General features: G+C 50.6%; 1 protein-coding gene across 1 annotated transcript; it reads right to left on the minus strand.

Moving 5' to 3' along the window:
* Positions 1–1,249: 1,249 nt before the first annotated feature.
* Positions 1,250–20,910, minus strand: STARD7 (StAR related lipid transfer domain containing 7; the record flags this gene model as incomplete). The annotated part of the gene is made up of 8 exons (XM_080711519.1): positions 1,250–1,685; positions 2,516–2,600; positions 6,747–6,846; positions 7,440–7,522; positions 7,601–7,711; positions 8,881–8,930; positions 9,447–9,655; positions 20,618–20,910. The coding sequence occupies 8 exons, from the start codon at positions 20,908–20,910 to the stop codon at positions 1,498–1,500; spliced, it is 1,119 nt and encodes a 372-aa protein (XP_080567645.1). The 3' UTR covers positions 1,250–1,497.
* Between the last annotated feature and the right edge of the window lie 5,853 nt (positions 20,911–26,763).

A 26,763-nucleotide genomic window follows, 5' to 3' on the forward strand; every position in this document is an offset into this window, starting at 1 on the left:
GTTGGCCACGACCTGCCGAGGGAGGACGAGCCTGCCACTTGCCCTGGCCAGCTCCTGTGCAGACACACTTTACAACTGTGTGAACCAGAAGAAACAATGGGCCCAACACTCAAGCCCCCACCTGTCCAGACACTCGTTTGTACCAATCTTTGTTTATTCACACATTAGATAAAAATGTCACAGTTAGGAGCAAAATCATAACGTAAGTAACTGTACAGTCAAATCACCCTAGGTTAGAACACGGGCCACGCCTGCTCAGCACCTGCGCAGGCACACACGTTCACGCACGCACTGCTCTCAACCACAGGCGCCAAGTGTAGGCGCGGGCCAGGAATTCTTCCTGGTGCCTGTTAGGTAGGTCCTGGGAAGGAAAAGAAAAAAGCTTGATGAAAAGATGCCAGGTCACTCAAGACGCCTGCTGTCAGCGACTCAGGACACAGCCGAGCGCTGTGCGGGTATTTTCTTGGCACAAAGCCCAACAGGCAACAGGAAGGTCAAGGAGGGTTAGGTCAGTCTCGGTTTAGATTTCATCACAACAGGCTAGCAAGCAGGAAAAAGGAAGTTCAGCCATTTGAATCGCAGAGTTAAAAGGGCAGGGGAGGAGTTAAACTAGACCCCCAGCCTCCAGGCTGCACGGAGCGCAGCGAGCCAGGGCCGGTGGGCGCCATCCAGAGCGACCTCTTTACAGTGTGGCTTATTTTAAACTCTGGAGAGAAGAGAAAAATCTTTTTGGAGGAGCAAGAGGGTCATATGGGCCACATCCCCACTCTATCTGTTTCGGGGCAAGATCACACCTATTTGTCCACACAGCTGCTCCACGGTTCTCAGAACTCCAAGGCAGGGACACGGCCCCACCGGTTCGGGCATCAGCCTTCTGAGCTCAGGAGGACGGGGGACAAGTCAAATCTGAAGCGGGAGGTGAAGCCTGACCAAGAAGCTGTTTTCTAGACAAGGGCACTGTGAAGTACCCTGTTCAACTCCTTTGTGAGACAAAGTTAAAAACCAAAATGAATTTATTAACCGTGATGGTTTGAGCCTATCAGCACGGAGACACAGGCGGCGCCGTCTGCAGGCGCCCCAGCACCCCTGGTGGCGGGAGCCAGGGAGGCGGCGGGCAGGGCAGGCCTGGCAGGCAGGGAGTGACTTCTCGGTACCAGGTACCAGCTCCGTACCGGGGCTGAGTGCAAGTGAAGACAAGGCACTGGACGTGGCCGAGCACTCACACGCACCTGCACACCGCTGAGTCCTCCCAGTGGCCCCGTTGAGAACCGCCGGCCACCACGGCACCAGTGAGCAGAGCACACGCGATGGTGGGGCCTGGAATGTGAGAGGAAGCAGAGGCCAACCCTTCTGGCGGGAGAGAATCGCCCCAAGCTCGGCGAGACGCCCGATGTCCACGGTGGGCTGAGAGCAGCAAGGCCTCGGAGGCGGACTCCTGTGTGCTGAGGAGCTGCGAGCCAGGCCGAGGGCGGGACGCTCAGGGCGCCTACCCAGCCCTCAGGCGTACTCGATCCGAGCAGGCGTGCAGCTGCCCTCCTTCTTCCGCTCGGAGGCCTGCGCGGCTGCCTTGGCCTCGCTGCTCATCTCCAGAGGCTTAGCCGAGGAGATGTAGTCCTTCACCTTGATCTCCATGTTCTTGGCTTTCAGAGTGGCCATGTGCAGCTTCTCCAGGAAATCCGGCATGCCTGTCAGGAGACGAGGGTCTGGTTACACTGGCACAGAAACCAGCGGACACTTGAAGGTGGAGGTTCCACCTCGGCCTCCCAGGGATTACAAGCGTGTTCTACCAACCTGCCAAGAGCTGCCCATTTAGATAAATGTCAAATACCTAATCTCTAATTCCTCCTGAGGAATAAGAAACTGCCAACAGAAAACCAGAAGGAAAAGCACATCAACAGCTGTGTGTGGTGGGCACACTTGTCATCCCAGTACTTGGGAGGCTGAGACAGGAGGATCACGATTCACAGACAGCCTCAGCTATTTAGTGAGGAGGCCCTCTGCAACTCAGTGAGACCCTTTTTCAAAATAAAGAATAAAAATAGGGCTGAGGGTGTAGCTCAGAGGTAGAATGCTCCCGAGTTCAATCTCTAGGAACACAAAAAAAGCACGTGAAGATGATTTCCCAGGACAAGAAATGGGTAGGTGGGGGTGCCTACAGCCGTGACCCACCACCTGTCAGGTGGCGGCACTTTCCCCAGGTGACTCCCCACAATCACTGTCCAGGCCAGATCCCATGGCTTTCAACAGTGCTCAACAAGAAGATCTAAAGACATTCATGTACACAGTCTATTTATGGCACTGAAGCAAATGCCTTAGTCTCCTGTAGCAGAACGTTCCTTTCTGGAACCCTACTAATTGCGACCCCTCGAATCCCTGCTGGAAGGTAGAATGAACTGGGCAGGATGCGAGCTTCCCAGAAAGACAGTATGAACACTCCCGCTGCCATTACCGAGACAGGGAAAAAGGAAATGGCTGCCCCCACCCAAGGCGCCGCGCACGCGCACACCCTACTCACCACTGGACACCATCCAGCTAACGCAGTAGCGAGGAAACACAGTCTGCGGATTGTCGCTGTAAGTGAGCAGGTAGTCAAAGCCGTTCTGCAAAGGAACGCAGCGGGATGAGCAGGGCGGGGCACCGAGCCCTCTGTGCGCCCTGCGCAGACGAGCTCACGCCCATGACCCGGGGCCGGCCTGACCGCAAGGTGACCCTGGCCCCAGCTCCTGAGATGTCCCCTGAAATGTGAACACTTGGGAAGCTGGCTCCCCGTGCCTGGACGAGACAGACCACGGATTCTGCTGAACACCGCTCCCCTCAGAGCGTGGGATGTGGGTGCGTGCTACCTAGGGGGACTGTGTGGCAGTAACACTCTGGTGCGCAGGGCCCAAGCCGGGCACACCGCGTGCGCACGCGCACACACACACACACACACACACGTGTGTGCAGCCCTTGCTGTGCCTTCTTTCACTGCTCTCGCTCCGTCACCATCATAACTCACAGCAGAGGAACACTTTATCATGGGAAGCCCAGTGTCTGCAGCCTCGAGACCTCGGTCATCACGTGTGCAAGGCCAGCCACCAGGGCACGTCAACTCCTTGCCATGACCCTGCAGCGTGGGCAGGGCCAGCTCCCATCTCACAGGGGATACTGAACACGGGCCAAGACACTGCCCCGTGCACGCACGGCGAGCGCTAGGAGCCCTGACCACTGGGCCCACGCTGACGCGGCCCTCACTGTCGAATACAGCAAAGGACACGCAATTATTAAGGAGACAAGGCACCCCGATGCTCAGAAATCTCAATCAGTTATGTTCCCACAAAGGAACACAAAAGAGCTTTTACACCTGCGCTTTGTGTGTGTGGTACTGGGGATGGAAGCCAGGGGTGCTCTACCTCCAAGCCACACCCCCAGCCCTGTTTTGTGCAAACATTTAAAAAGCTCAAAGCCAGGCATGGTGGCGCACGCTTGTCATCCCAGCATTCAGGAGGCTGAGACCAGAGGATCACGGTTCGCGGGCTGCCTCAGCTACTTAGTGAGGCCCTTTACAACTCAGTGAGACCGGGTTTCAAAATAAAGAATAAAAAAAAAAAAAAAAATAGGGCAGGGGGTGTAGCTTGGAGGTCCAATGCCCCTGGGTTCCATCTCCAGCCCCCCACAAAAACAAAAACAACGCTCCTCTCTACCTATTTTTTCACTCCAAACACCAATCAATTATATTACAACTTGTTTATTGTCTCAAGACCACTGTGAGATCTCTAGTTACACATTTGTGTATTGATTAGGATTAGGCCCTATTCTGTTTTTTTTTTTTTTTTTGGGGGGGTGGTACTGGGAATGGAACCCAGGGGCCTTCTACCTCTGGGCTACACTCCCAGACCTATTTTCTATTTTATTTGGAAACAGGGCCTCACTAAGTAGCTGAGGCTGGCTTCGAACCTGTGCGATCCTCCTGTCTCAGCCTCCCAAGCGCGGGGATTACAAGCTTGCGCCACCACATCCGGCTTCTATTCTTTATTTTGAAACACGGTCTCACTGAGTTGCAGAGGCCTCACTAAGTAGCTGAGGCTGGCCGCGAACCGCGATCCTCCGGTCTCAGCCTCCAAATGCTGGGATGACGAGCGCGTCACCGTGCCTGGCTGCACTTTTTTAAGTGGATGGGTCACAAGGAGGGATGGTGTGGCTTTCTCAGCAGAGTCTATTTTTCCCTTTTAAACAAAGTGAAGCCGGACAGTACTTGGGAAGCTGAGACAGGAGGCTAAAGGCTTGGGGACCTTTAACCTCTCAGCAACCTATTGAGATTCTGGTTTATTTGTGGTACGGGGGTGGAACCCAGGGGCTTTCTACCTCTGGGCTATACTGACAGCCCTCTTTTACTTTTAATTTGGAAAAGGCTCTTGCTAAGTTGCTGAGAACCTCACCAAGTTGCTAAAGGCGACTTCAAACCTGCGATCCTCCTGTCTGCCCCCCACATACTAGAATGACAGGTGTGTGCCATCACTAGCTGAAACTTTTTTTTGGCTGTGCCAGGGATAGAACCCAGTACCTCACACCTGCTGGGCAAGTCTCACATGTTTCTGACAGGTAAGTGCTCTTCCACTGGGCTTCATTCCCAGCCCTTATTTTACTTTGAAAATTAGTAAAGAGGGAGAACAAGTCAAGCATCACCCTTTCCTTTATGAACTATAAAAAAATAGTCAGCTGGGTGTGGTGGCACACGCTTGTCATCCCAGCATGTGGGAGGCTTGAAACAGGAGGATCGCGGTTTGTGGACGGCCTCAGCTACTACTTAGTGAGGCCTTCTGCAACTCAGTGAGACCCTGTTTCAAAATAAGGAATAAAAACAGGGCTGAGGGTGTAGCTTGGAGGTAGAATGCCCCTGGGTTCCATTCCTAGTACCACAAAAAAAGAAAAAGTCAACGAGTATTTCTCTAAAGTTTTCAACTAATAAAAAGAACAAAGGAGTCACAAAGTCAGCATCTTAAAACCTGGTGAAAGCACCGGTTCACTAACAGCTCACTAATCCAAAGGCCCAGCAGGCACTGCCTGCCTCGTGATAAAGTGGCCGAGCCCAAAGTAACCAGCAACCTGAGTCTGTTAACCAATACCGCCCCAAGCCGGGAACCGCCGACCCTGTCCAGTGAAGCTGCAGACCCCATGGGGACACAATCTGCATGGGTGAAGCCAGAGAAGGCTGCTGCCACAGCACAAACACAAATGCGAGAAAAAGGCCAGGGGCTTAGCTGGCTTAAAGAGGCTCAAATGAAGCCAGGCGTGGTGGCACATGCTTGTAATCCCAGTTCTTGGGAGGCTGAGGCAGGAGGATTGCAGGTTCGTGGCCAGCCTCAGCTACTTAGTGAGGCCCTCCACAACTTAGACTGCTTCAAAATAAAGAATAAAAAAATAGGGCTGGGGGTGTAGCTTAGGGGAAAATGCCGCTGGGTTCAATTCCTGGTACCACCACAAAAAAAAAAAAAAAAAAAAAAAGCTGGGCATTCAGGAGGCCGAGACTGGAGGATCATGGTTCACAGACAGCCTCAGGTATTTAGTGAGGCCCTTCAGAACTCAGTGAGACCCTGTTTGAAAAATAAAAGACTAGCCAGGCGTGGTGGCACACGCTTGTCATCCCCGCGCTTGGGAGGCGGAGACAGGAGGATCGTGCAGGTTCGAAGCCAGCCACGCTGGCTTAAGAGACCCTGTTTTCAAGTAAAAATATAAAAATAGGTCTGGGAGTGTAGCGCGGAGGTAGAAGGGTTTCCAGGAACCCCAGTATAAGGAAGGAAGGAAGGAAGGGAGGGAGGGAGGAAGGGAGGGAGGGAGGGAAAGACTAGCCAGGTGTGGTGGCACACGCTTGTAATCCCAGTGCATGGGAGGCTGAGACAGGAGGATCACAGTTTCCAAGCCAGTCTCAGCTACTTAGTGAGACCCTGTTTCCAAATAAAGTATAAAATAGGTCTAAGGGTATAGCCCAGAGGTAGAAAAGCCCCTGGGTTCCATCCCCAGTACCACACAGAAAATTAAAATAAAAAAGGGTCAAATGACAGTGTGGCGGAATCTCCATTGGTAGTGCTCTGGATCAAACCCGGGGAACTCTAGTCTGAGCTATACTCAGAGGCCTTTTTATTTTTATTTTGAGAAAGAGTCTTGCTACATTGCTGAGGCTGTCCTAGAAGCCGTGAGCCTCACGTCTCAGCCTCTAAGTACTGGGATTGCAGGTGTGCGCCACTCTACCCATCACTGCAGTAAGTACTCTTTTCCAGGCAGGCCGCACCTCAACAAGAGCATCAGCCTAGCGTCCTCTTCACTGACGAGGAAGCAGCAAGGCTCCCGGCCCTGCTCTGGCGGCGCAGTGCTCACGGGAGGCACGTGCTCACTCCCTGCCGGTGCTGCCCAGATGTGCCCGAGAACCGGCGGCCCTCGTCTCCTGCTTCTGAGACACAGGGAGCGCTAGCATCACGACTCCATTCTTCCAGGTTTAATTCCCTATGGTGGGGGCTCCCAAAATATGCCCATACCGGCAGCCCGAGCCTCACACGAGGACTTCTCAGCAATGTAAATCCTCAAGCCGTACCCCAGGCCTGCTGGCGCAGAGACTCTGTAAGACTGGGTCCAACAACGTACCCAACAAGCTCCAGTCGATTCTGATGTGTGCCCCGATAGCAAATCGGCCCTTCCCCAGTTCAGACACAAGGCACGCCTCGAAAAGCCCACAGCATGACAGACGGCCTCTTGCGGGAAGCGAAACTCACCTCATCGAATGACTTGTGGGGACGGATGACCATTTGGGATTCGTATGATCGGACCCTGACGAATTCTGGAGACTCCGGCACACTCGGGTGCTCCACGGCGCTGGTAGAGGAAAAATGAGGCCAAGTTTAGTAAAGTCCACGTGTACAAAGGGAGCTAGGGTTAAGAACAAGACCGAGAAAGCTCTTCCCCTTGCTGTAACACTGGGATAGCGCCTGGGGCTCTGCCTCTCGCAGCAGCCTCTCAGCCCTTGTCATTTTTATTTTGAAACAGGATCTCCACTGGATTGATGAGTCTCACTACTTGAAGCTATCCTCAAACCTATGATCCTCCTGTCTCGCTCTCACATGGACAGGCGTGCACCACCACGTCCAAATTTGATTCTACTTTTTAAAACAAAACTGAGGACTCACTAAGATAAATGTACACAAAGTTCTGAAAATGAAGTGCATTCTCTGGCAACGGTAACGTGTGGCTACACTAGCCTGGGTGCCAGAGCTGACTGTATTTCTTCCTTCATCAGCAACATTAAGGAACTGAGGACATTTTCAAATGAAAAGCTTGCATCGCTCAATCTTCCTCGCCAATCACAGCCCACTCCCAGCTGGGGCGGATGGAGGACTGGGGGCTGCTGGGAAGCCCACGGCGACTCATCAGGGCTAGCAAACCTGGCGGGGAAAGGCAGCCACACGTACCGCGACACCAGCACCATCACGTTGTTCTCCTCATCCACGTTGTACCGCCGAACATAAACATAGTCCCGAGAGTACATGGGATACTAAAGAAATGCGGGGCAGGATCAGTATTCTGTACCACGCAGACTTAGTAGAGAAAATCCAGAAGTTGAAATACTCACAGGAAAATGAGTTACCCAGTGAAGAACCTCGGAGCCACTAACCACGTCCCTCTCGATCACCTCCAGCTTGATCACCAGGGCATCCCACTTCTTCCTGTACTCTGTATCCAGCTGTGAAAGACAAGACCATGAGGACCCCAGGACACCAAGACAATGCAAGCGGCTTCTCCAGACGCCCAGACTGCACCCTGGCCCATGACCTTATCATGGAGGAACAGCGGCCTGGCCTAACCACAGCACCAGACTGCAGAGGCCTGGCGGTGATCACAGACCATTCTCCAGGACCCTACCACACCGAGAGCAAACCTTACAGACAAAGTCAGCAACAGGAATGCAGAACACACTGCCTGGGAAAACAGCACAGAGATACAAACGTGAAAGTAAGAGAGATCGAAGTAGGAAAGTCACAAAGAAGTCAGCAGCATTTAAAACGACTTCTGGGCCGGGCGTGGTGGCGCACGCTTGTAATCCCCGCGCTTAGGAGGCAGAGACAGGAGGATCGCGCAGGTTCGAAGCCAGCTGCGCGCGCTGGCTTAGGAGACCCTGTTTCCAAATAAAAATGTAAAAATAGGTCTGGGAGTGTAGCCCGGAGGTAGAAGGGCTTCCAGGAACCCCAGTACCACCAAAAAAAAAAACAAAAAAAAAAAACGACTTCTGGCATCACAAGTAACTAAGAAACGTCAGACACCTAAACCAACAAAGCTACAATACGAACTGCAAAATTCAGTGCTTCCCAGAAAGGACATTTGCACATCACCAGTGGGTATCATTATGATCAACTTAGCTATAAGTCTGCCAAAACAAATGGGAATACAAGAAAGGAGAATTTGCGCCGGGCGTGGTGGCGCACACTTGTAATCCCAGCATTCGAGAGGCTGAGACTGGAGGATCGCGGTTCACGGACAGCCTCAGCTACTTAGTGAGGCCCTCTGCAACTCAGTGAGACCCCGTGTCAAAAGTAATTAAAAAAAATAAATAAAAAATAGGGCAGAGGGTGTAGCTTGGAGGTAAAATGCCCCTGGGTTCCATCCCCAGACCTGCAAAAAAAAAAAAAAAAAAAAAGAAAGAAAGAAAAGGGTGGGAGCTGGGAGTATAGTTCAGAGGTAGAATGCCCCAGAGTCCCATCCCAAGTACCACAAAAAAGTTTACCCAGACACCACACTGAGGTGGGATGGGCTACAGAGACACAGATGGACACGACACAGTCATCTGAGGCAGAAAAATCACTCCATGTCAACTGTGCTAACTGGTTTGCAGGAATCTGGAGCCAAAAATCTCACCTGGACATTGAAGAACTGCCGGGGCGTCACATCTGCGTAGGTTCCAAACACTGGAAAGACAAAGAGACTCAGGGTCGCACTGCAGCCCACGCAGCCGTCCCACCACCAGGCCGTACTTCAACTCAGTACACCCATCCTATGCCCGCCCCCCTTCCAAAACAGGGTCTCACTAGGTGGCTGAGGTCGGATGTGAACCTGGGAGCTTGTCTCTGCCTCTCCAGAGCTTACGCACTGGGATTCCAAGGATCGAGGTTCACGGCCGCCTCAGCTACTCAGTGAGGCCCTTTGCAACTCAGAAAGACCGTGCTTCAAAATAAAGATTAAAAAACTAGGGCTGGGGGGGGTCGCTCAGAGGTAGAATGCCCCTGGGTTCCATCCTCAGCACAAAAATAAATAAATAAATAAAACTTTAAGAGCTCCTAAGGGCAGGTTCAGAAACCAGAAGCCACGCTGGGCAGCCGGAAGGCTGTTAAGACCGACACTGGCTGTCCGGGAGAGGAAAACAACAGGTTTCCCGCGCAACAGCCGCAGCGGAGCGGCTCAGAAGGCGGGACCGTGCCGCGCACCCCGGTACTGGTAAAGGTGGGTGCCGGCAATCGGGCGCCGCCACAGCTTGAAGTGCTTCTTGTCCATCACCATCTCCCAGGGCTGCTCTCTGTCCTTCGCGTCTGCGCTCCCTTCTGTTTGGGTCTTCGATTCTTGAGGGTGCCGCTCAGCTCCAGAGCTCTGAGCTCCACCTGACATTTCCTCCAACTGTTTCATCTCATTAATGGATCTGGAAAGGACAAAAACAGGCCCGCTAGGTCAGCAAGCCCGAGAGCCAAGGGTCCACACAAAGCCCTGCAGAAGAACGCAGTGGTTTATGATTTTTTATTTTGGGTGATGGGGGTTGAACCCCCCGGGCATTCTACTTCCAGGCTACTACACCCCAGCCCTATTTTATTCTTTATTTTGAAACAGGGCCTCCCTAAGTAGCCCAGGCTGGCTGTGAATCTGTGACCTCCCGTCTCAGCCTCCCCAGCACCAGGACCGCAGCGAGTGTCCCCAAACCGGGTGGAAGTGTTTGAAAGCAGCCTGCAGCAGTAGATAAATAACTGAGGTCCAGAGTTTGGCCCTAGTCTAATGCCCATTAATGAGAACATATTACTAGGCCGAGACGGGAAGCTCACTGGTTATAGGCCGGCCTCTGCGACTCAGTGAGGCCTGTTTCAAAATAAAATAGGGCGAGGGAGCAGATCCAAGGTATGATGTCTCTGGGTTCACCCTTTAGTGTAAAAATAAATTACTTAGCCACTTCCCATTTCGCATGCGCGCGTGCGTGTGTGTGTGTGTGGCTCTCTCACTGGGAATGGAACCCAGGGGCATCTTATCTTCAGGTACACCCTGAGCCCTATTTTATTTATTTGGAAGTGGTCTCGCTAGGTTACTTAGTCTCACTAGTTGCCGACGCTGTCCTTGAACCTGCGATCATCCTGTCTCAGCCTCCCAAGTATCAGTTCCCATTTCTAAACCTATAAAATGGAGCTAACAGTACCTACACCTACCTGTTAGCTGTGATATTACAAACAAGCTTCTGGCGAAAGGCTGAAGACCCAGCATATAATAATTAGCCCTCAAGTATTAACAATTCAAATTTATTACTCTAGCAGGGTAAGGTGGTGCCTCCCAGTATTTAGGATGTGAAACAGGAGGATCCCAGGTCCAAGGCCAGTCTTAGCAACTTAGCAACTTTGTTTAGAAATAAAAAATAAAAAGGGCTGGAGATATAGCTCAGAGGTATAAGGCCCTTAAGTTCAAACCCTAGTATCACCACCTCCACAACCACCAAAAAAAAAAAAGTTTGTTAAATGTCATCTGAGCTAGGCATGGTGGTGCACATGCCTGTAATCCCAGGCTAAGACAGGGATCACAGGTTTAAGGACAGCCTCAACAAGTAGTGAGATCATTAATTGAGCGAGACCCTATTTCAAAATAAAAAAAAATAGGGCTGAGGTTGTAGCTCAGGGGTAAAATGCCTTTGCGGTCAGTCCTGGCACCACAAACATTGCTAGTGATGTAGCTCAGAGGTGGCCGGCTCCTGTGTTCAGTCCCCAGCACCAGGCACAAGTGTCGTCCGATACCTCTCATACCAGAAGACTCACCGCTCCAGTGCACAATCAGTGTCTTGTGGCGCCAGGCACTAAACTCCGGCACATTCTGCCTCTGAGCTACATTCCCAGCCCTATTTTTTTTCTTGTTTTCTTTCTTTTTTTCGTGGGTCTGGGGATGGAACCCAGAGGCATCTAAGCTACACCTCCTGCCCATTTTTTATTCTTTATTTTGAAACGGGGTCTCACTGAGTTGCAGAGGTCCTCACTAAGTAGCTGAGGCTGTCCGCGAACCGTGATCCTCCTCTGTCTCAGCCTCTCGAATACCGGGATTACAAAGCGTGCGCCACCATGCTCGACTATTTTTTTTCTTAACTTGTATTTTGAACAGGCTCTTGCTAGGTTGCTCAAAGTCTCACTACTTGCTAAGACTCTCCTCAAACCTATGATCGTTCTGTCTCAGCCTCCCAAGTACTGGGATTATAGGTATGTGCCACGCTTGGCAGTGCTTTTTAATATATTTACAAAGTTGGGCCATTATTACTGCTAGCTAATTCCAGATTATTTTCACAACCAGCCAGCCACTCCCCATTCCTGCTTCCGGCCAGCCCTGGCATCCCAGGGGCACCTTCCGTCTCTCTGAGCTGGGCTAATCTGGACATCTCAGATAGAAGCCTGCACCACGGGGCCTCCCGCGCCAGGCTTCTCTCCAGCAGGTTTGGGGTTCTGCCAGCCTCGCTCGGATGCTCTGTGACTGCGCACTCCCCTGTATAAACCTATCACCTTTTGCCTCTCACACACGGGGACTTGGGATGCTTCCACGTTCTGGCTGTTATGAATAATACTGCTAAACATTCTTTTTTTTTTTTGGCGGGGTGTGTGTGTGTGTATGTGTGTTTACTGGAGATGGAACCCAGGGGTCTTCTAACTCTGGGCTACACTCCCAGACCTATTTTCTATTTTATTTGGAAACAGGGTCTCACTAAGTTGCCGAGAACCTCACTGAGTAGCTGAGGCTGGCGCCAAACCTACGCCATCCTCCTGTCTCAGCCTCACAAATGCTAGGATTACAAGCATGAACCACCACGCCTGGATATAAAGTTTAAAAAAAAATTTTTTTTTTTTTTTTTGCGAGTTTGGGGATGGAACCTAGGGGCATTTGGCCGAGCTACACCCCCTGCCCTATTTTTTATTCTATTATTATTATTATTATTATTATTATTATTATTATTATTTTGGTGGTACTGGGGTTCCTGGAAGCCCTTCTACCTCCGGTATACACTCCCATGGGCTACACTCCCAGACCTATTTTTTTTAACATTTTTATGTGGAAACAGAGTCTCTTAAGCCAGCGAGGCTGGCTCCGAACCAGCACGATCCTCCTGTCTCCGCCTCCCAAGCGCGGGGATTACAAGCGTGCGCCACCACGCCCGGCTATTCTTTGTTTTTGAAACAGGGTCTCACTAAGTTGCAGAGGGCCTCACCGAGGCTGTCCGCAAACCATGATCCTCTGGTCTCAGCCTCCCGAATGCTGGGATTACAAGTGTGCGCCACCACACCCAGCTAAGTTTTTAATTTGATAAAGTTTAATTTACTATTTTGTCTTTGTTTTTGTATTACGTCTAAGAAATCACTACCTAGTCCAAGGTCACACAGATTGATGACAAAATTTCCTTCTAAGTTTTATAAGCTGGGCATGGTGGCAGATCTCTGTAATCCCAATACTTGGGAGGCTGAAACAGGAGAATCACAGGTTTGAGGCCAGCCTCAGCATTTGAGAGACTCTCAGAAACTTAGCAAGACTCTGTTTCAAAAACAAAACAGGCTCGACACACAGCTTGGAGGTAGAAATGCCAGGAGGAGTTATTCCAACACCGGGCACAGTGGTGCATGCCTGTAATTCCAGTACTTGTGAGGCTGACTGAAACAGAAAGAGCAAAGGTTTGAGGTTAGCCTCAGCAACTTAGAGACCCGCTTCAAAATAAAAAGATACTAGGCGTATAGCTTGGTGGTAGATGCCCCTGGGTTCAATTCCTATTACCAGAAAAGAAAAAGATGGGCTTGGCTATTCTGAGTCCTTGTGCATGAGTATGGGGAACAGCATGTCAATGTCTGACAAAGAGCCACCTAGGATTCTGATCAGACTGTAGACTGCTCGTAGGCAGCGTCGCCACGCTAACAGTAAGCATCCCAATCCATGAAGATAGGCTATCTTGCCAGGCATGGTGGCGCACGCTTGTAATCCCCACGCTTGGGAGGCGGAGACAGGAGGATCTCGCAGGTTCAAAGCCAGCCTTGCTGGCTTAGGAGACCCTGTTTCCAAATATATATATATATATATATATAGTCTGAGAGTGTAGCCCAGAGGTAGAAGGGTTTCCAGGAACCCCAGTACCACCAAAACAAAAAACAAAAAAACAAAACAAAACAAAATAGGCCATCTTTCCACTTCTTCCTTTTTGGCTGGCTTTGAACTTGTGCGATCCTCCTGTCTCCGCCTCCCAAGCACAGGGATTACAAGCGTGCCCACCACGCCCGGCTCTTTCCACTTCATTATGTCTTTTTGTTGTTGTTGTTGAGGAGGAAGGGTCTTGCTATGTTGCCCAGGCTGACCACAGGCTGCGTGGGGTCATGCAATCCTCTCTGCCTCAGCCTCCAAGTAGCTGGGATTCCAGCTGTGTGACAGTGTGTCCAGTATATTTGTGCCTTTTTTTTTGGGGGGGGGGGTACTGGAGATGAACCCAGGGCACTGTACCTCTGAGCTACACCCCCAGCCCTACTTTTTTGTCTTTTTTTTTTTTTTTTTTTTGAGACTGAGTTGCCAAGGGCCTCACTAAGTAGCTGAGGCTGTTCTCAAACTGCAATCCTCTGGTCTCCACACCTCCTGAATGCTGGGATTACAAGTGTGTGTCGCCACGCCCGGCTAGTTATGTCTTTTTAAAATTTATTTTGTCAGTTTGAGATTATCTTCACTCTTTTGTCATTAATTAATGTCTAGCCAGGCATGGTGGCACATACCTGGAATCCCAGGACTTGGGAGGCTAAGACTGGAGGATCACAGGTCTGAGGCCAGCCTCAGCAACTTAACAAGTCCTTCAGCAATTTAGAGAGGCTGTGTTTCAAAATAAATAAGGACGGGGAATAGCTCAGAGGTAAAGTGACTGGGTTCCATCCCAGCTATCAGAAAAGATAACAACTAGCATCTGAAACAAGAAAACCTCACTGTATCCAACTTTTACTCCCAATATCCAATCTTGTTGGAACATGGTAAGATATCTAAACCTTCCTACCTAAAAGGGCAAAAGAGATTATTACCAAAATAGTAACAAAATCAGATTAGCAAAAGGATCAGGGAAGACGTGTGCGCTCCCCTTTCTGCGGGTCCACGCGCCTTTGCCAACTCAGAGGCAGCCGTGGAGCTGAAGGCGGCAGAGCAGCCAAGGGGCGCTCGTCGCCCAGCAGGAGCACTCTAGGGCGATCAAAGGAGCCCCCCAAACCAACCGGAACTTCAACAAGACCACTCCTCCCTCGTTCAAACTAGGGCCGAAGTTAGGGATTTCCAGGTGCTGGCTGAGACACATCTTGAAATAAAAGGCATGAACTAATTTGGGGGTGGTACTGGGATGGAACCCAGGGGCATCCCACCGGAGCCACACCTCTGCCCTACCAGGGCCTCACTAAGTAGCCGAGGCTGGCTGCGAACCTGCGATCCTCCTGTCAGCCTCCCACACTAGAATGACAAATGTGTACCCCATGCCCAGCTAGACAGTTAATGACAAGAGTGAAGAAATCGCAAACTGAGGTCTGTGTCTAAGTTGCTCTGACACATAACTAAGAAGGGTTTATCAGTCAGTGGCCAAGAAAGTTCCTTGAAGCCCAAATGATTTCTACTCTGATCATTCATCTAGTTAAACACACTGAGAAGTCTAAGAGATTATGAATGCCCTTTTAGGGCAGAAAGAGAAAAATGGCCTATCTTCTTCACGAAGGTGACTTCTTATTACGTATTTTACTCATCTCTAGAGCAGGAAGGTGCAACTTTACAAACATAAAGCCAATAAAACATTTCCCCCGCCAGGCCAGTGGCCCAGGCTTGTAATCCCAATAACAGGAGGATGCCGGGTTCACGGCCAACCATAGCCACTTATCCAGGCTCTGCAATTTGAGATCTTGTTTCAAAATAAACAATAAAATACTCTGGGTGTAGCTCAGAGGCAGAATGCGCCTGGGTTCGATCCCTAATACCATAAAGGGGAAATTCTAAGTTTTCATATTCCTTAATATCCTTCCCCTTTTTGTTCCTATCATCATTTCTCTTTTCCAAAGCAATTAAAAAATAAAAAACTGAGCCGGGCATGGTGGCGCACACCTGTCATCCCAGCATTCGGGAGGCTGAGACCTGAGGTTCCCAGTTCGTGGACAGCCTCAGCTACTGAGGCCCTCCGCAACTCAGTGAGACCCTGTTTCAAAATAAAGAATAAAAAATTGGGCAGGGGGTGTAGCTCAGAGGTCAAATGCCTCTGGGTTTCATCCCCAGACCCGCAAAAAAAAAAAAAAAAAGGAAAAAAAACTTTCTATTGCAGGCTCCTAGCCGCCTCAGCAATTTAGCAAGACCCTGTTTCAAAATAAAAATAAAAGCCGGGTGTGGTGGTGCAGGTTTGTAATACCGGCGCTTGGGAGGCCGAGACAGAAGAATTACACAGGTTTGAAGCCAGTCTCAGCTACTTAGTGAGGCTCTCAGCAACTTAGTGAGACCCTGTTTCCAAATAAAATGTAAAATAAGTCTGGAGTATATAGCCCGGAGGTAGAAAGCCTCTGGGTTCCACCCCCAGTACCACCAAAAATAATAAAAAAGTAAAAAATAAAAACAGGCTGGACATTGTGGCGCACGCTTGTAATCCCAGCATTCAGGAGGCTGAGACCAGAGGATGGCAGTTCATGGACAGTCTCTGCTACTTAGTGAGGCCCTCCTTAACTTAGTGAGACTCTGTTTCAAAATAAAGAATAAAAAAACAGGGCAGGGGGTGTAGCTCGGAGGTCAAATGCCCCTGGGTTCCATCCCCAGACCACAAAAATAAATGAATAAATAAAAATAAAAAAATAGAAAGGGCCAGAGGGTGTAGCAAGGAGTTCAGAATGCCAGCTGGCACTCGCACTAAGAACAGTGGACGAGAATACCACAAGTATTAGCATTAGAAGATGAGCTAGCTGGGCGTGGTGGGCACGCTTGTAATCCCAGCTTTTGGGGGGCTGAGACCAGAGGATCGCAGTTCCCGGACAGCCTCAGCTACGCCCTCTGCCACTCAGTGAGACCCTGTTTCAAAATAAAATAATAAAAGCCAGGCGTGGTGGCGCACACTTGTCATCCCCGCGATCGGGAGGCAGAGACAGGAGGATCACGCAACCTTCGAAGCCAGCCTCGCTGGCCTAAGAGACCCTGTTTCCAAATAAAAATATAAAAAATGTGTGTCTGGGAGTGTAGCTCGGAGGTAGAAGGGTTTCCAGAAACCCCAGTACCACAAAGGGGGGGGGGTAGGGGGTAGAGCTTGGAGGTCAAATGCCCCTGGGTTCCATCTCCAAACACACACACACACACACACACACACACACACACACACACACACACACAGATGGTCTGCAGCAGCTGGGAGGCAGAATCCCTTTGTACAGGCTATTTCTTTGCTCAAATAAGATCAATTTTATTTGGTAAGATATTTTTAGCACAAAAGAATAAAAAGCAAGATTTTGCTTGAGCCAGGCATGGTGATCCTAGTACTTGGGAGGCTAGGACAGGAGAATTGCTGGTTCACAGCGAGCCTCAGCAACTAGTGAGACACTGTTTCAAAGTAAAAACAAAATAGGGCTGAAGAGCATAGCTCAAAGGTAGAATGCCCCAGGTCTAATCCTGAGTACCACAAAAGGAAAAAACGTTTTTTATTCTGAGTAGGGCTGAGCTTGGTGACTTGGTGGCAAAGGCCCAGCAATCCCCAGTACTTGGGAGGCTGAGACAGGAAGATAGATTTTTTTTGGGGGGGGGGGGTACAGGGGGTGGAACCCAGGGGCTTTCCTACCTCCAGGCTATACTCCCAGACCTATTTTATACTTTATTTGGAAACAGGGTCTCACTAAGTTGCTGAGAGCCTCACTAAGTAGAAGCTGCCTTTGAACCTATGCCATCCTCCTGCCTCGGTCTCCCAAGCATGGGATTACAAGCGTGTGCCACCACGCCCGTCTGCAAGTTCAAGATCACTGTTTTGAGGGCCGACTCAGCAGTGAGACCTTGTTTGTGTATATTCTGAAAGACAACTTTACACCTCCCTATTTAACCAAGATGGCAGGAGCAGAATTAGTTTATACCAGGGCTAGCTGGTAGAGAAACAATACAGAGAAGCCAAACACTGTGGTTTTGGACATGTGACCATCACTTCCTCCCATTAACAATGAAAAAAAATGTATTTGGTTCAAGACAGGACTGTGCTACATTTTAGAAACTACCAAAAAATCACTTCACTGAAACAACAAAATCCAAGTTGCTCTAAGATAGCTGTAGACAACCTCGGCTTACAAAACCAACACAATACTCAAGGTTAACCTGTACCCAAAATGTTTAATTCAATAAAATATAAGCATGATAAGCTATCAGAACACACACACAAGAGACTTCTGTACAACCAAGATAGCAATTTTTGAATAGTACTTTTATCTGCCTTCCTATCAAGGTAACAACAAAAATCAGCTTTTCTGGACATAGTGAGACCCTATTTCAAAATAAAGAATAAAAAATAGGGCTGGGGGTAGAATAGCTCAGAGGTAGAATGCCCCTGGGTTCAATCCCCAGTACCGCGAAAAATCAGTAAATAAATAGGGCTGAGGGTGCGGCTCGGGGGTAGAATGTCCAAGTTCAACCCAGCACCCACCCCCCATACGCACACAGACAACTCAAAAATGTTTCAACTGCCAGCCGGAACTGTTTCAGAGACAGCCTGAAAGAGGAGAGCACTAACCCCAGGCTGGACCTCGGCCTGCTCGCTGGCTCCTCTGCCAGGGGCAGCGCCTGTGACCGGCTCAGAGCCCACAACACTCACTTCCAGCTTGTTTTCCCTCCGAGCTCCTGCAACCAGAAGCGGTGTCCAAAGGCTCCGCGGGCGGAGTGCCATCTGCTGCCGAGGCCCCCACTGCTCAGCTCCCGCCCAGAGCCTCCCTGTGTGCCCAGTAATCCTGTTCTGGTCTTCCCCTCCTCCCCAAACAGATCCAACTGAGAATTTTCCTTCTAAGCTTCACCAGGGTGGAACATGTGGTGACCAAAAATAGAGCAAAAATTTAAAGTTAACTGGTAATTTCCTATTCTGAAAAATGTTCCCCCTTCTTTTATTTCTTGTAAGAAACGCGTAAACATAAATAGCCAAGTGAGCAAAGAATGCGAACAGGAACCAGGCGCCACATCCACCGCGCCTTCACGCTTAGCTCTTCGTAAATAAGACTGTCACCATGCCGTGTGGTGGGCACGCTTGTCATCCCAGCATCTGGGAGGCTGAGACAGGAGGATCGCGTGGTTTGAGGACAGCCTCAGCTACTTAGTGAGGCCTTTTGTAACTCAGTGAGACCCTGTTTCAAAATAAATAAAAAATAGGGCTAGGGTAACTCAGAGGCAGAATGCCCCTGGGTTTCACCCCCAGTACTGCAAAAAAAAAAGGTTGTCATTATTATGACTTAAGTTTTTATTTTGCTGGTGTGTATATGGAGGCGTGCTGTGGTTGGAACCCAGGGCCCTCTACACTGTAGACAAGCGCTCTACCACTGAGCTATATATACCCTCAGCACTGTGGCTGTGATTCTAAATTGCACTTACAGAAGTCATCTTTCAAAATACACAGACCCTGCTAGGAAAAGTGTTCCTAGTGCTAAAGATAGGCAGGCTAGCATTTACCCACAATTCAGTGTGGCTCACGTCCCTGCCTGGCATCTGAGTGTCCTACCTCCCAAACAGGCTTGGTGGAAACTCTAGTGCTGCGCGTCCATTTTCAATCTAACAAAAAATGTGGAATAACAGGTTGCCTCACTGTTCAAGATACATCTAGAACAGACAGACTCTGTGAGATCTACCAGGAGGGATGTCCCTGATTCCTGAAATCAGTCTTATAGCTCAACAGAAGTGTTTGTGTGGAAGGCACAGTTTAAAACCTCAGCTGCTAAGTGAGGTCCTTTGCAACTCAGGGAGACCCTGTTTCAAAATAAAGAATAAATAATAATAATAAAAAACAGGGCTAGGGGTGCAGCTCGGGGATAGAATGCCCCTGGGTTCCATCCCCAGCATCGCAAAAAACAAAAAACAACTGTTAAAGCGGCCAGCCTCAGCTGGGTGGCCTCAGCTGGGTGTAGTGGACACAGGTTTACAATCCTAGTTCTTGGGAGGCTGAGACATGTTCACGGCCAGTCAGAGCAAGTAGTGAGACTCGTGGGAACCTAGAGACCTTGTTTTAAAAATCAGCCGGGCGTGGTGGCGCACGCTTGTAATCCCAGCATTCTGGAGGCTGAGATAGGAGAATCACATAGGTTTGAAGCCAGCGTCAGCTATTTAGTGAGACCCCGTCTCAAATTAAATATACAAATAGGTCTGGGAGTGTAGCCCAGAGGTAGAAAGCTCCTGGGTTTCACACCCTGTGCCACGCACACAAAAAAAGTAACAAAATACACAAACCCTGTAATTCAAGTGCAAACTACAAAGCCGCATACTCAGGACTACAATTAACAAATACAATCAACAGTACTGGGTTTTTCACACATAAATTTCAATGACTACTTCGGAGTCTAATGATAACAGTATACCATACATTTTAAAGTGGCAAAATCTAATCTAAGAATTTTTGGGTGGGCCGAAGGGGGCATTCTACCCGTGTTACATCCCCGACCCTTTTTTGTTTTTAAACAGGGCCTCACTAATTGCTGAGGCTGGCCTTGATCCTGTGTTCCTCCGGTCTCAGCTTCCTAAATACTGGGATCATAGGCTTCCATCTGTTTTTTTTTTTTTTTTTTAATGTGTGCGCGCCCAATGGGGACTGAACGAGCATTCTACCGGCCACATTCCAGCCCTTTTTCTTTGGAAACAGGGTCTTTTTAAAACTGCTGAGGCTGGCCTAGAACCCGCAATCCTCCAGTGTCCGCCCCTCGAGTTGTGAGGTCACAGGTGTGTCACCGCCCGGCGTGGTGGCCCGATTCTGTTTTTATGGTTGTTTCTGGGTGGTAACAGGGACTGGACCTGGAAGCATTCTGCCTGAGCTATCCCCCGCCGGCCGATTTCATTTTTTCTTTGGAAACGGTCTCGGTGGGTGCTGGGCCTGTTCAAACCTGCCGTCGTCCTAAACACGGGGCCCCGGGCGCGCGCCGCCACGCCCCGCGACCAGCTGCTGGCAGGCGAAGGCGCGGCCAAGTCCCTCCCGGCCTCCGGTCTCCCCGAGGCGGGAGTCCAGCCCCGGGGCTCCCGCCACTCTCGCCGGCGGCCTCGCACCTGGACCGCCGCCGTGGCCTTAAACAGAGGACACGCTCTCGGGTCGGGGCGAGGGGCCGGCCCGGATCTGCACCCCTCTCTCCGGGGAGAGCTGTGCTAGACGCCCCAGGGCAAGGGCCTCCGCGCTGCCGCCCGGCCCGCTCACCTCTGCAGCTCCTCCTCCCGGATGCGCTCCTCGTCCCACACGAAGACGCCGGCGAGCGCCGCCATCACGGCAGAGGCATGGCCCGGGCCGCGCAGCCGGCGCCACAGGCGTCCGAGGAGCGCGGCGCGCGAGCCCTCGGCGTCCCGGCCGTGGAGCTGCGCGAGGACCTGCGCGCGCCGCACGCGCAGCGCCGTCACCAGGCCGCACTGATTGGCCAGCAGGCCCCGCAGGCCCCCGCCCCGCGCGCCCGCCAGCCAGGCGGCCAGGCCGGCCGGCGGCCTCCGCGGGAACATGGCGCCCGCCGGCCCGCGCCCGGCCCCGCGCCCGCCGGCCCCGCGTCGGAGCCCGCCCGCCGGAGCCGAGAGCGCGCGGCCCGAGACGCCGCGACCACCGCTCGCGCCGCCCGCGCGCAGCCTACCCGGCTCCGCCGCGCGGGCTCCGATTGGACGCGGCGCGGGCCCCGAGGGGGCGCGGCGCGGACGCCCGGGCGCCCATTGGCCGCGCCGGGTGCCCGTCACGCCCCGCTCCCCGCCCCTCCGCCGCGGCGCGCGGGGGCCGCTGGGTAGCAAGGTAGGTGGCTCGGCGGCGCGGGCCGGTCAAGGGCTCCTTGGAGAGTGACCCTCGGACCCTCCGCCGCCATTTCGGGCCGCCCGGGCCCGCCCCGCGGAGGGGCGCGGCCAGGTCCAGTAGTTCTAGGGCGGGAGACCCGGGTGGCCGGGGTCTCCGCGCGAGCCGCCCCGCTCGGAGCCCCCCTGAAGGTCGCGACGCCTGGGCGGCCCCCGGGACGGCGCCACGCCTGGGAGCCCGGACGCCGCGCAGAGCCACGCGCGCCGGCCCGCACTGCGGGGAACGGGGCTCCCAGACCCCACGAGCAGCGCGCTAAAGGCCTGCAGAGGACCTGTTATAATTGTGTCCACCTTCATTAAAGCGGAAGTGCTGGCTGTCCAGTAGGAAAGCCTGCACTACACTGCCTCTTTATCCTTAGGCCTTGCCGACAGGGGACGGGGACTGGACACATGGCCTCGCTCCTTGCAGTCAGTAAGCGTGAGCAGCAGATCGGAGACAAGGATGGTTGTTAGAGCAGGTAAGGAGAGCCCGGAGATGGCTCAGGACCGAGGAAGCCAGGGGGTTTATTGGGGACAGTCCACACTAGAGCAGTCGGCCATACTTCTTGACACAGCTCATGTATAAAGATGGCCGCCAGGACCGCGTCAGGAATAGTTAGTTCACTGTTCATCACCTCCGGGCAGGCTGGGCTTCCTCTTGCTCGAGGAGGCCCTGGTCTGAAGCATACTATTTGAAGGAATATTAGTCAACCGGGAGGCTGCAGCCCCGCCCTCACCCGCCCAAAGGCAGATGCTTAACCCACCGGTTCCTGCCTAGAAGCTCACGCGAGTCTTGGGATGAAAGGGGCTGTGCTTCTTCCGAGGTACTTAGGAATTTTACTGTAGCTAAGCACGTGTGCCGGCTTTGATCTACTTAACAAAAGTGGATATTTCTCCAAAGAAAAAATTATGCTTTGCCAGAAGCTGAAATACAGGTCTCCCTGCCCAGGCTGTTTGACACTACTTTGCAGGTGTTTTATTTTCCTTGGAGAGCAGGTCAGGAGAAATGGGTACGTAATAGGAAATCACAGTTGACACTTGTGGATCCAGGCCTCCGGCTGCCCTAGCGGGGCCCTGCTGCAGGGAGGGCCGTGGGAAGGAGCCCTTGAGGCTTGCGCAGGCGCCTGTCCACCCATGGTTTGGTGCTGCTATCCGCCTCAAAGAGCAGAGTGGAGGATTTGTCCTCTGGGAAGACAAAGTTGTCTTCTCCTCTGAAAAAGCCTCCTACACGGTTGAGTTTGGCATCTGCAAGGAATATGGAGGTTTACGTGGGTGTGGGTGTGGGTGTGGGTTTTTAGCCGAGGTCAAGAGAGAAAACTCAGTGATTGCCTAGAAAATCCAGAGAGCAGTGTGGTTATCGCCAGGGCATGTCAGCGCTACCTTACCTGGGACTTCACGACAGTCAGACAGGTGATTCCTTACATCTGTTTGGTGTTTGTTTGTTTGGGTGGTAGTGGGGTTCCTGGAAGCCCTTCTACCTCCGGGCTACACTCCCAGACCTATTTTATACCTTTTATTTGGAAACAGGGTCTCTTAAGCCAATGTGGCTGGCTGGCTTCGAACCTGCGTGATCCTCCTGTCTGCCTCCCAAGCGCGGGGATTACAAGGGTGCGCCACCGCCAGGTTCTTCTTTTCAAAGTGTCTCACACCTTTAATCCCAGCCTCATGGGAGGCTGAGGCAGGGGGATTCCTGTCTCAAAATAAAAAGGGCTGGGTTGTAACTCAGAGGTAGAATGCCCCTGGGTTCAATCCCCAGTACTGAGTTTGGGGGGTGTCAAATTTATTTTACTTTTGTGACATTGGGGATTGAACCCAGGGGCATTCTACCTTTAAGCTACACCCCCAGCCCTATTTTCTTTATTTTGAATTTTGAAACAGGGTCTAATTAAATTGCTTGAGGGCCTCACCAAGTAGCTGAGGCTGGCCTTGAACCTTCGATCCTTCTGTCTCACACTCAAGTACTGGGATTACTGGCCTCTACCACCACAGCTGGCTACAGTCAAATAATTATTATTAAGCATAAACCTTGTTAAATGCAGCTAGGCTTGGTGACTCCTCTAATCCCAGTACTTGGGAGACTGAGACAGGAGGATCACAGGTTCAAGGGCCACCTCAAGGGCGGGGTATGATGGTGCATGCTTGTAATCCCAGTACTTGGGAGTCTGAAAAAAGATCACAGGTTCAAGGCCAGCCTCAGCTACTTAGTGAAATAGCTGAGGGAGCTCCTCTGCAATTTAGACTGGTTCAAAATAAAGAATAAGCCGGATGTGGTGAGGCTGAGACAGGAGGATCCAGGTTCGCTGCCAGCCTCAGCTACTTAGTGAAGCCCTCTGCAAGTTAGTGAGACCCTGTTTCAAAATAAAGAACAAACAAACAAAAATGGGACTGGGGATGGGGCTCTGGTGGTAGAATGCCCCTTGCTTCAATCCCCAGCACCAAAAATAAAGTAAAGTAGGAGCTAGCACAGTGACACACACCTATAATCCCAGTACTTGGGAGGATGAGACAGGAGGCTAATCTCAGCAATTTAGCAAGTTTATCTCAAAATAAAAAACAAGCTGGGCATAGTGGCACACGCTGGTAATCCCAGTACTTGGGAGGCTGAGACTGGATAATCGTGCAGGTTCGAAGTCAGCCTCAGCAACTTAGAACTTGTTTCCAAATAAAACAATATAAAATAGGTCTGGGCGCGTAGCCTGGAGGTAGAAAGCCAGTGGGTTCCATCCCTAGTCTCACACACACACACACTAAAGTAAAATAGGTTTTCTGGAAGGCAGAAGTAAGGCGGGCGGTCACTTTGAGACACTGGGTGAGAATGGACAGGGGCCAGCGTATACTCACTCTCCTTACTCTACCTTCAGGACTTTTTCTTGGTGGCTCTGATGACCAGCAGGGGCCAGAGGCCCGCCACCAGGCTGCAGACCCACAGGGGCCACGGCTTCTTGGACCTCCGTGACCGTCTAGCTCCTTATCCTCAACTTGGGGAGCCGGCTGGACACTATTGGGTGTCCCTTGTATATAGCAGGTTGTGTCTGGCTTCTGTTCCTTAATAGAAAGCTTTTGAGATGTATGTATGTATGTGTATCAGTACTTTGTTTCTTTTTTTGTGTAGTACTCTGTTGTATGGATACACTGAAATTTATTCATTTGTAGGTATTTGGGTTTTTGCGGTACTTTGAATATTTGCACGCAAGTCTTTGGATAAACACCCAGAGGAACTGCTACTTACATGGTTTGAACCTTGAAGAAATTGCTACTGAGGTGTGGTGGCACACAGCTGTAATCACAGGATTGAGTGTGCTAACCTAGCAAGACCCCGCTCAAATACAAAATAAGGGCTGGGGGTATAGCTTAGGGGTAAAATGCCCCTGGGTTAAATCCCCAGTACCCCTCCCCCCCAAAAACCGGCAACAATGTCGAGTCTTCCCAACCCATGAACATGGTATGTATCTACATTTATATCTGCATTTCTTCTAGCAATTAAACATTTTTTAAATGTTAATGGTTTATTTATTTATGTATGTATTTATTTAATAGTACTGAGGATTGGCTTCGGGAACATACTACCTCTGAGCTATACCTCCAGCCCTATTTTATTTTACTTTGAAACAGTCTCACTAAGTTGCAGAGGGCCTCATGAGGTTGGTGAGACCAGGTGCAAACCTGCAATCCTTCTATCTCAGCCTCCCAAGTCCTGGGATTACAAGTGTGTGCCACCATGCCTGGCTAAGAAAATATTTTTAAATATCAACTTTTAACCCTTCATTGAGGATATGCAGGAATGCAGTGGGGTTTTTTTTTGTCTGTTTGTTTTTATTGTTCATGTGGTTTTGTTTTGGTACTGGGGATTGAACCCAGTACCAAAGCTAGGTCTGAGCCACACCCCAGCCCTACTTGTATTTTGAAACAGGGTCTCTCTAGGTCGACGAGAGTCTCAGTACTTGCTGAGGCTGTCCTTAAACCTGTCCTTAACCTCTCTCAGCCTCCCAAAGTCTGGAATTGCGGACATGTACCAGCACACCCGGTCATTGCAGTGGCTTTTATATTGACTTGGTACCCTTCGTTCTCGTTAAACTCAGTCTGGTAGCTAATTTAGCAGATTCTTTGTATATACGTTATATACACAGTCATGTTTGTGAAGGCGTGTGCCACCACGTGCCTGGCTCACAGTCATGTTTTCTGCCAATAAAGACAATTTTACTTTTCCTTTGTAACTTGAGCTTTTCTTTGCTTTCCTCGTTACATTGACTAGAACCTGCAGTAAGTACAGTGTTGGTTCAGTACAGACACCCTTACCTTGCTCCCAGCTTTAAGGGGAAAACACGCAGTCGCTTACCTTTACACGCAGCCTCTTACACGCAGCCTCTTACCTTTACACGCAGTCTCTTACACGCAGTCTCTTACACGCAGCCTTTACCTTTACACGCAGCCTCTTGCTCCTTTAATGGAGATGCGCAGCTTTGACCATCTCTCCTTCCAGCCAAGATTCACAGACACGTGCACTGCCAAAGTTGAGCCCATTGGGAGGGTTTCTTCTGAGCACTGTCCTAAAGATCACTTTTTTTTCCTTCTTGTGGTACTGGGGTTCCTGGAAACCCTGCTACCTCCAGACCTATTTTATATTTTTATTTGGAAACAGAGTCTCTTAGTCCCTTAAACCAGCGAGGCTGACTTGCGGAATCCTCCCATCTTTGCCTCCCAAGCGCGGGGATTACAAGCGTGTGCCACCACGCCCGGCTCTAAGATCGCTTTTGAATGGGATAAGACCAATATATGATGCAAAGACGTGTGTGGCCAAGAACCTGAGTTTATTTTTGTTTTTTGGTTTTATGTGGTCATTCCCATGATGCCATAGACGGAGGTTGGGAGGAGGGAGTGTGGCATAGTACAGCTGCTCAGACATCGCTGCGTACTGCGTGATGGGTCATACAATACCCAGATTTTCATGAGCAGCTCAGAACATTAGCAATTTGTGGCCACAAACAAGCGTTTAGTCTCCAGAGCCCAGTAACAAACTAGGAGCTGTATCTCAAAAGGACGAGCAGTTTCTCTTCTGCAGAGGATATGTTCCAAGACCCCAGGGAAGGTGCCTGGAACCATGGAATTGGGCACTACACATACTGTGCTTTAACTATACACACTAGTTAAGATAAAGTTTAATTTTTAAATTGGGCAGGTACATGGTTAACAACTAGCAATAAAATCAAACAGTTACAGCAAGATACTGTAATAAAAGTGACTGCATTCAGGAGGCTGACAAGGAAGGATCATGGTTCCCAGCCAGCATCAGTTACTTAGTAAGGCCCTTTCAACTCTGAGACCATTTCAAAATAAAGAATTAAAAAATAGGGCTGGGGGTGTGACTCAGAGGTAGAATGCCCCTGGGGTCCATCCCCAGTAGAGCAAAAAAAAAAAGTAAATTACTTTCTGAAATATTCCATTAGTGTTTTGTTTTTATGGTACTGAGAATTGAACCCAGGGACATCCTACCTCTGAGCTACACCCCCAGCTCTGTTTTACTTTTACTTTGAAACCGTCTTG

The sequence above is a fragment of the Muscardinus avellanarius genome (genome assembly GCF_963383645.1).
Source record: "Muscardinus avellanarius genome assembly, chromosome: 15".
In the NCBI taxonomy this organism is placed as follows: domain Eukaryota; kingdom Metazoa; phylum Chordata; class Mammalia; order Rodentia; family Gliridae; genus Muscardinus; species Muscardinus avellanarius.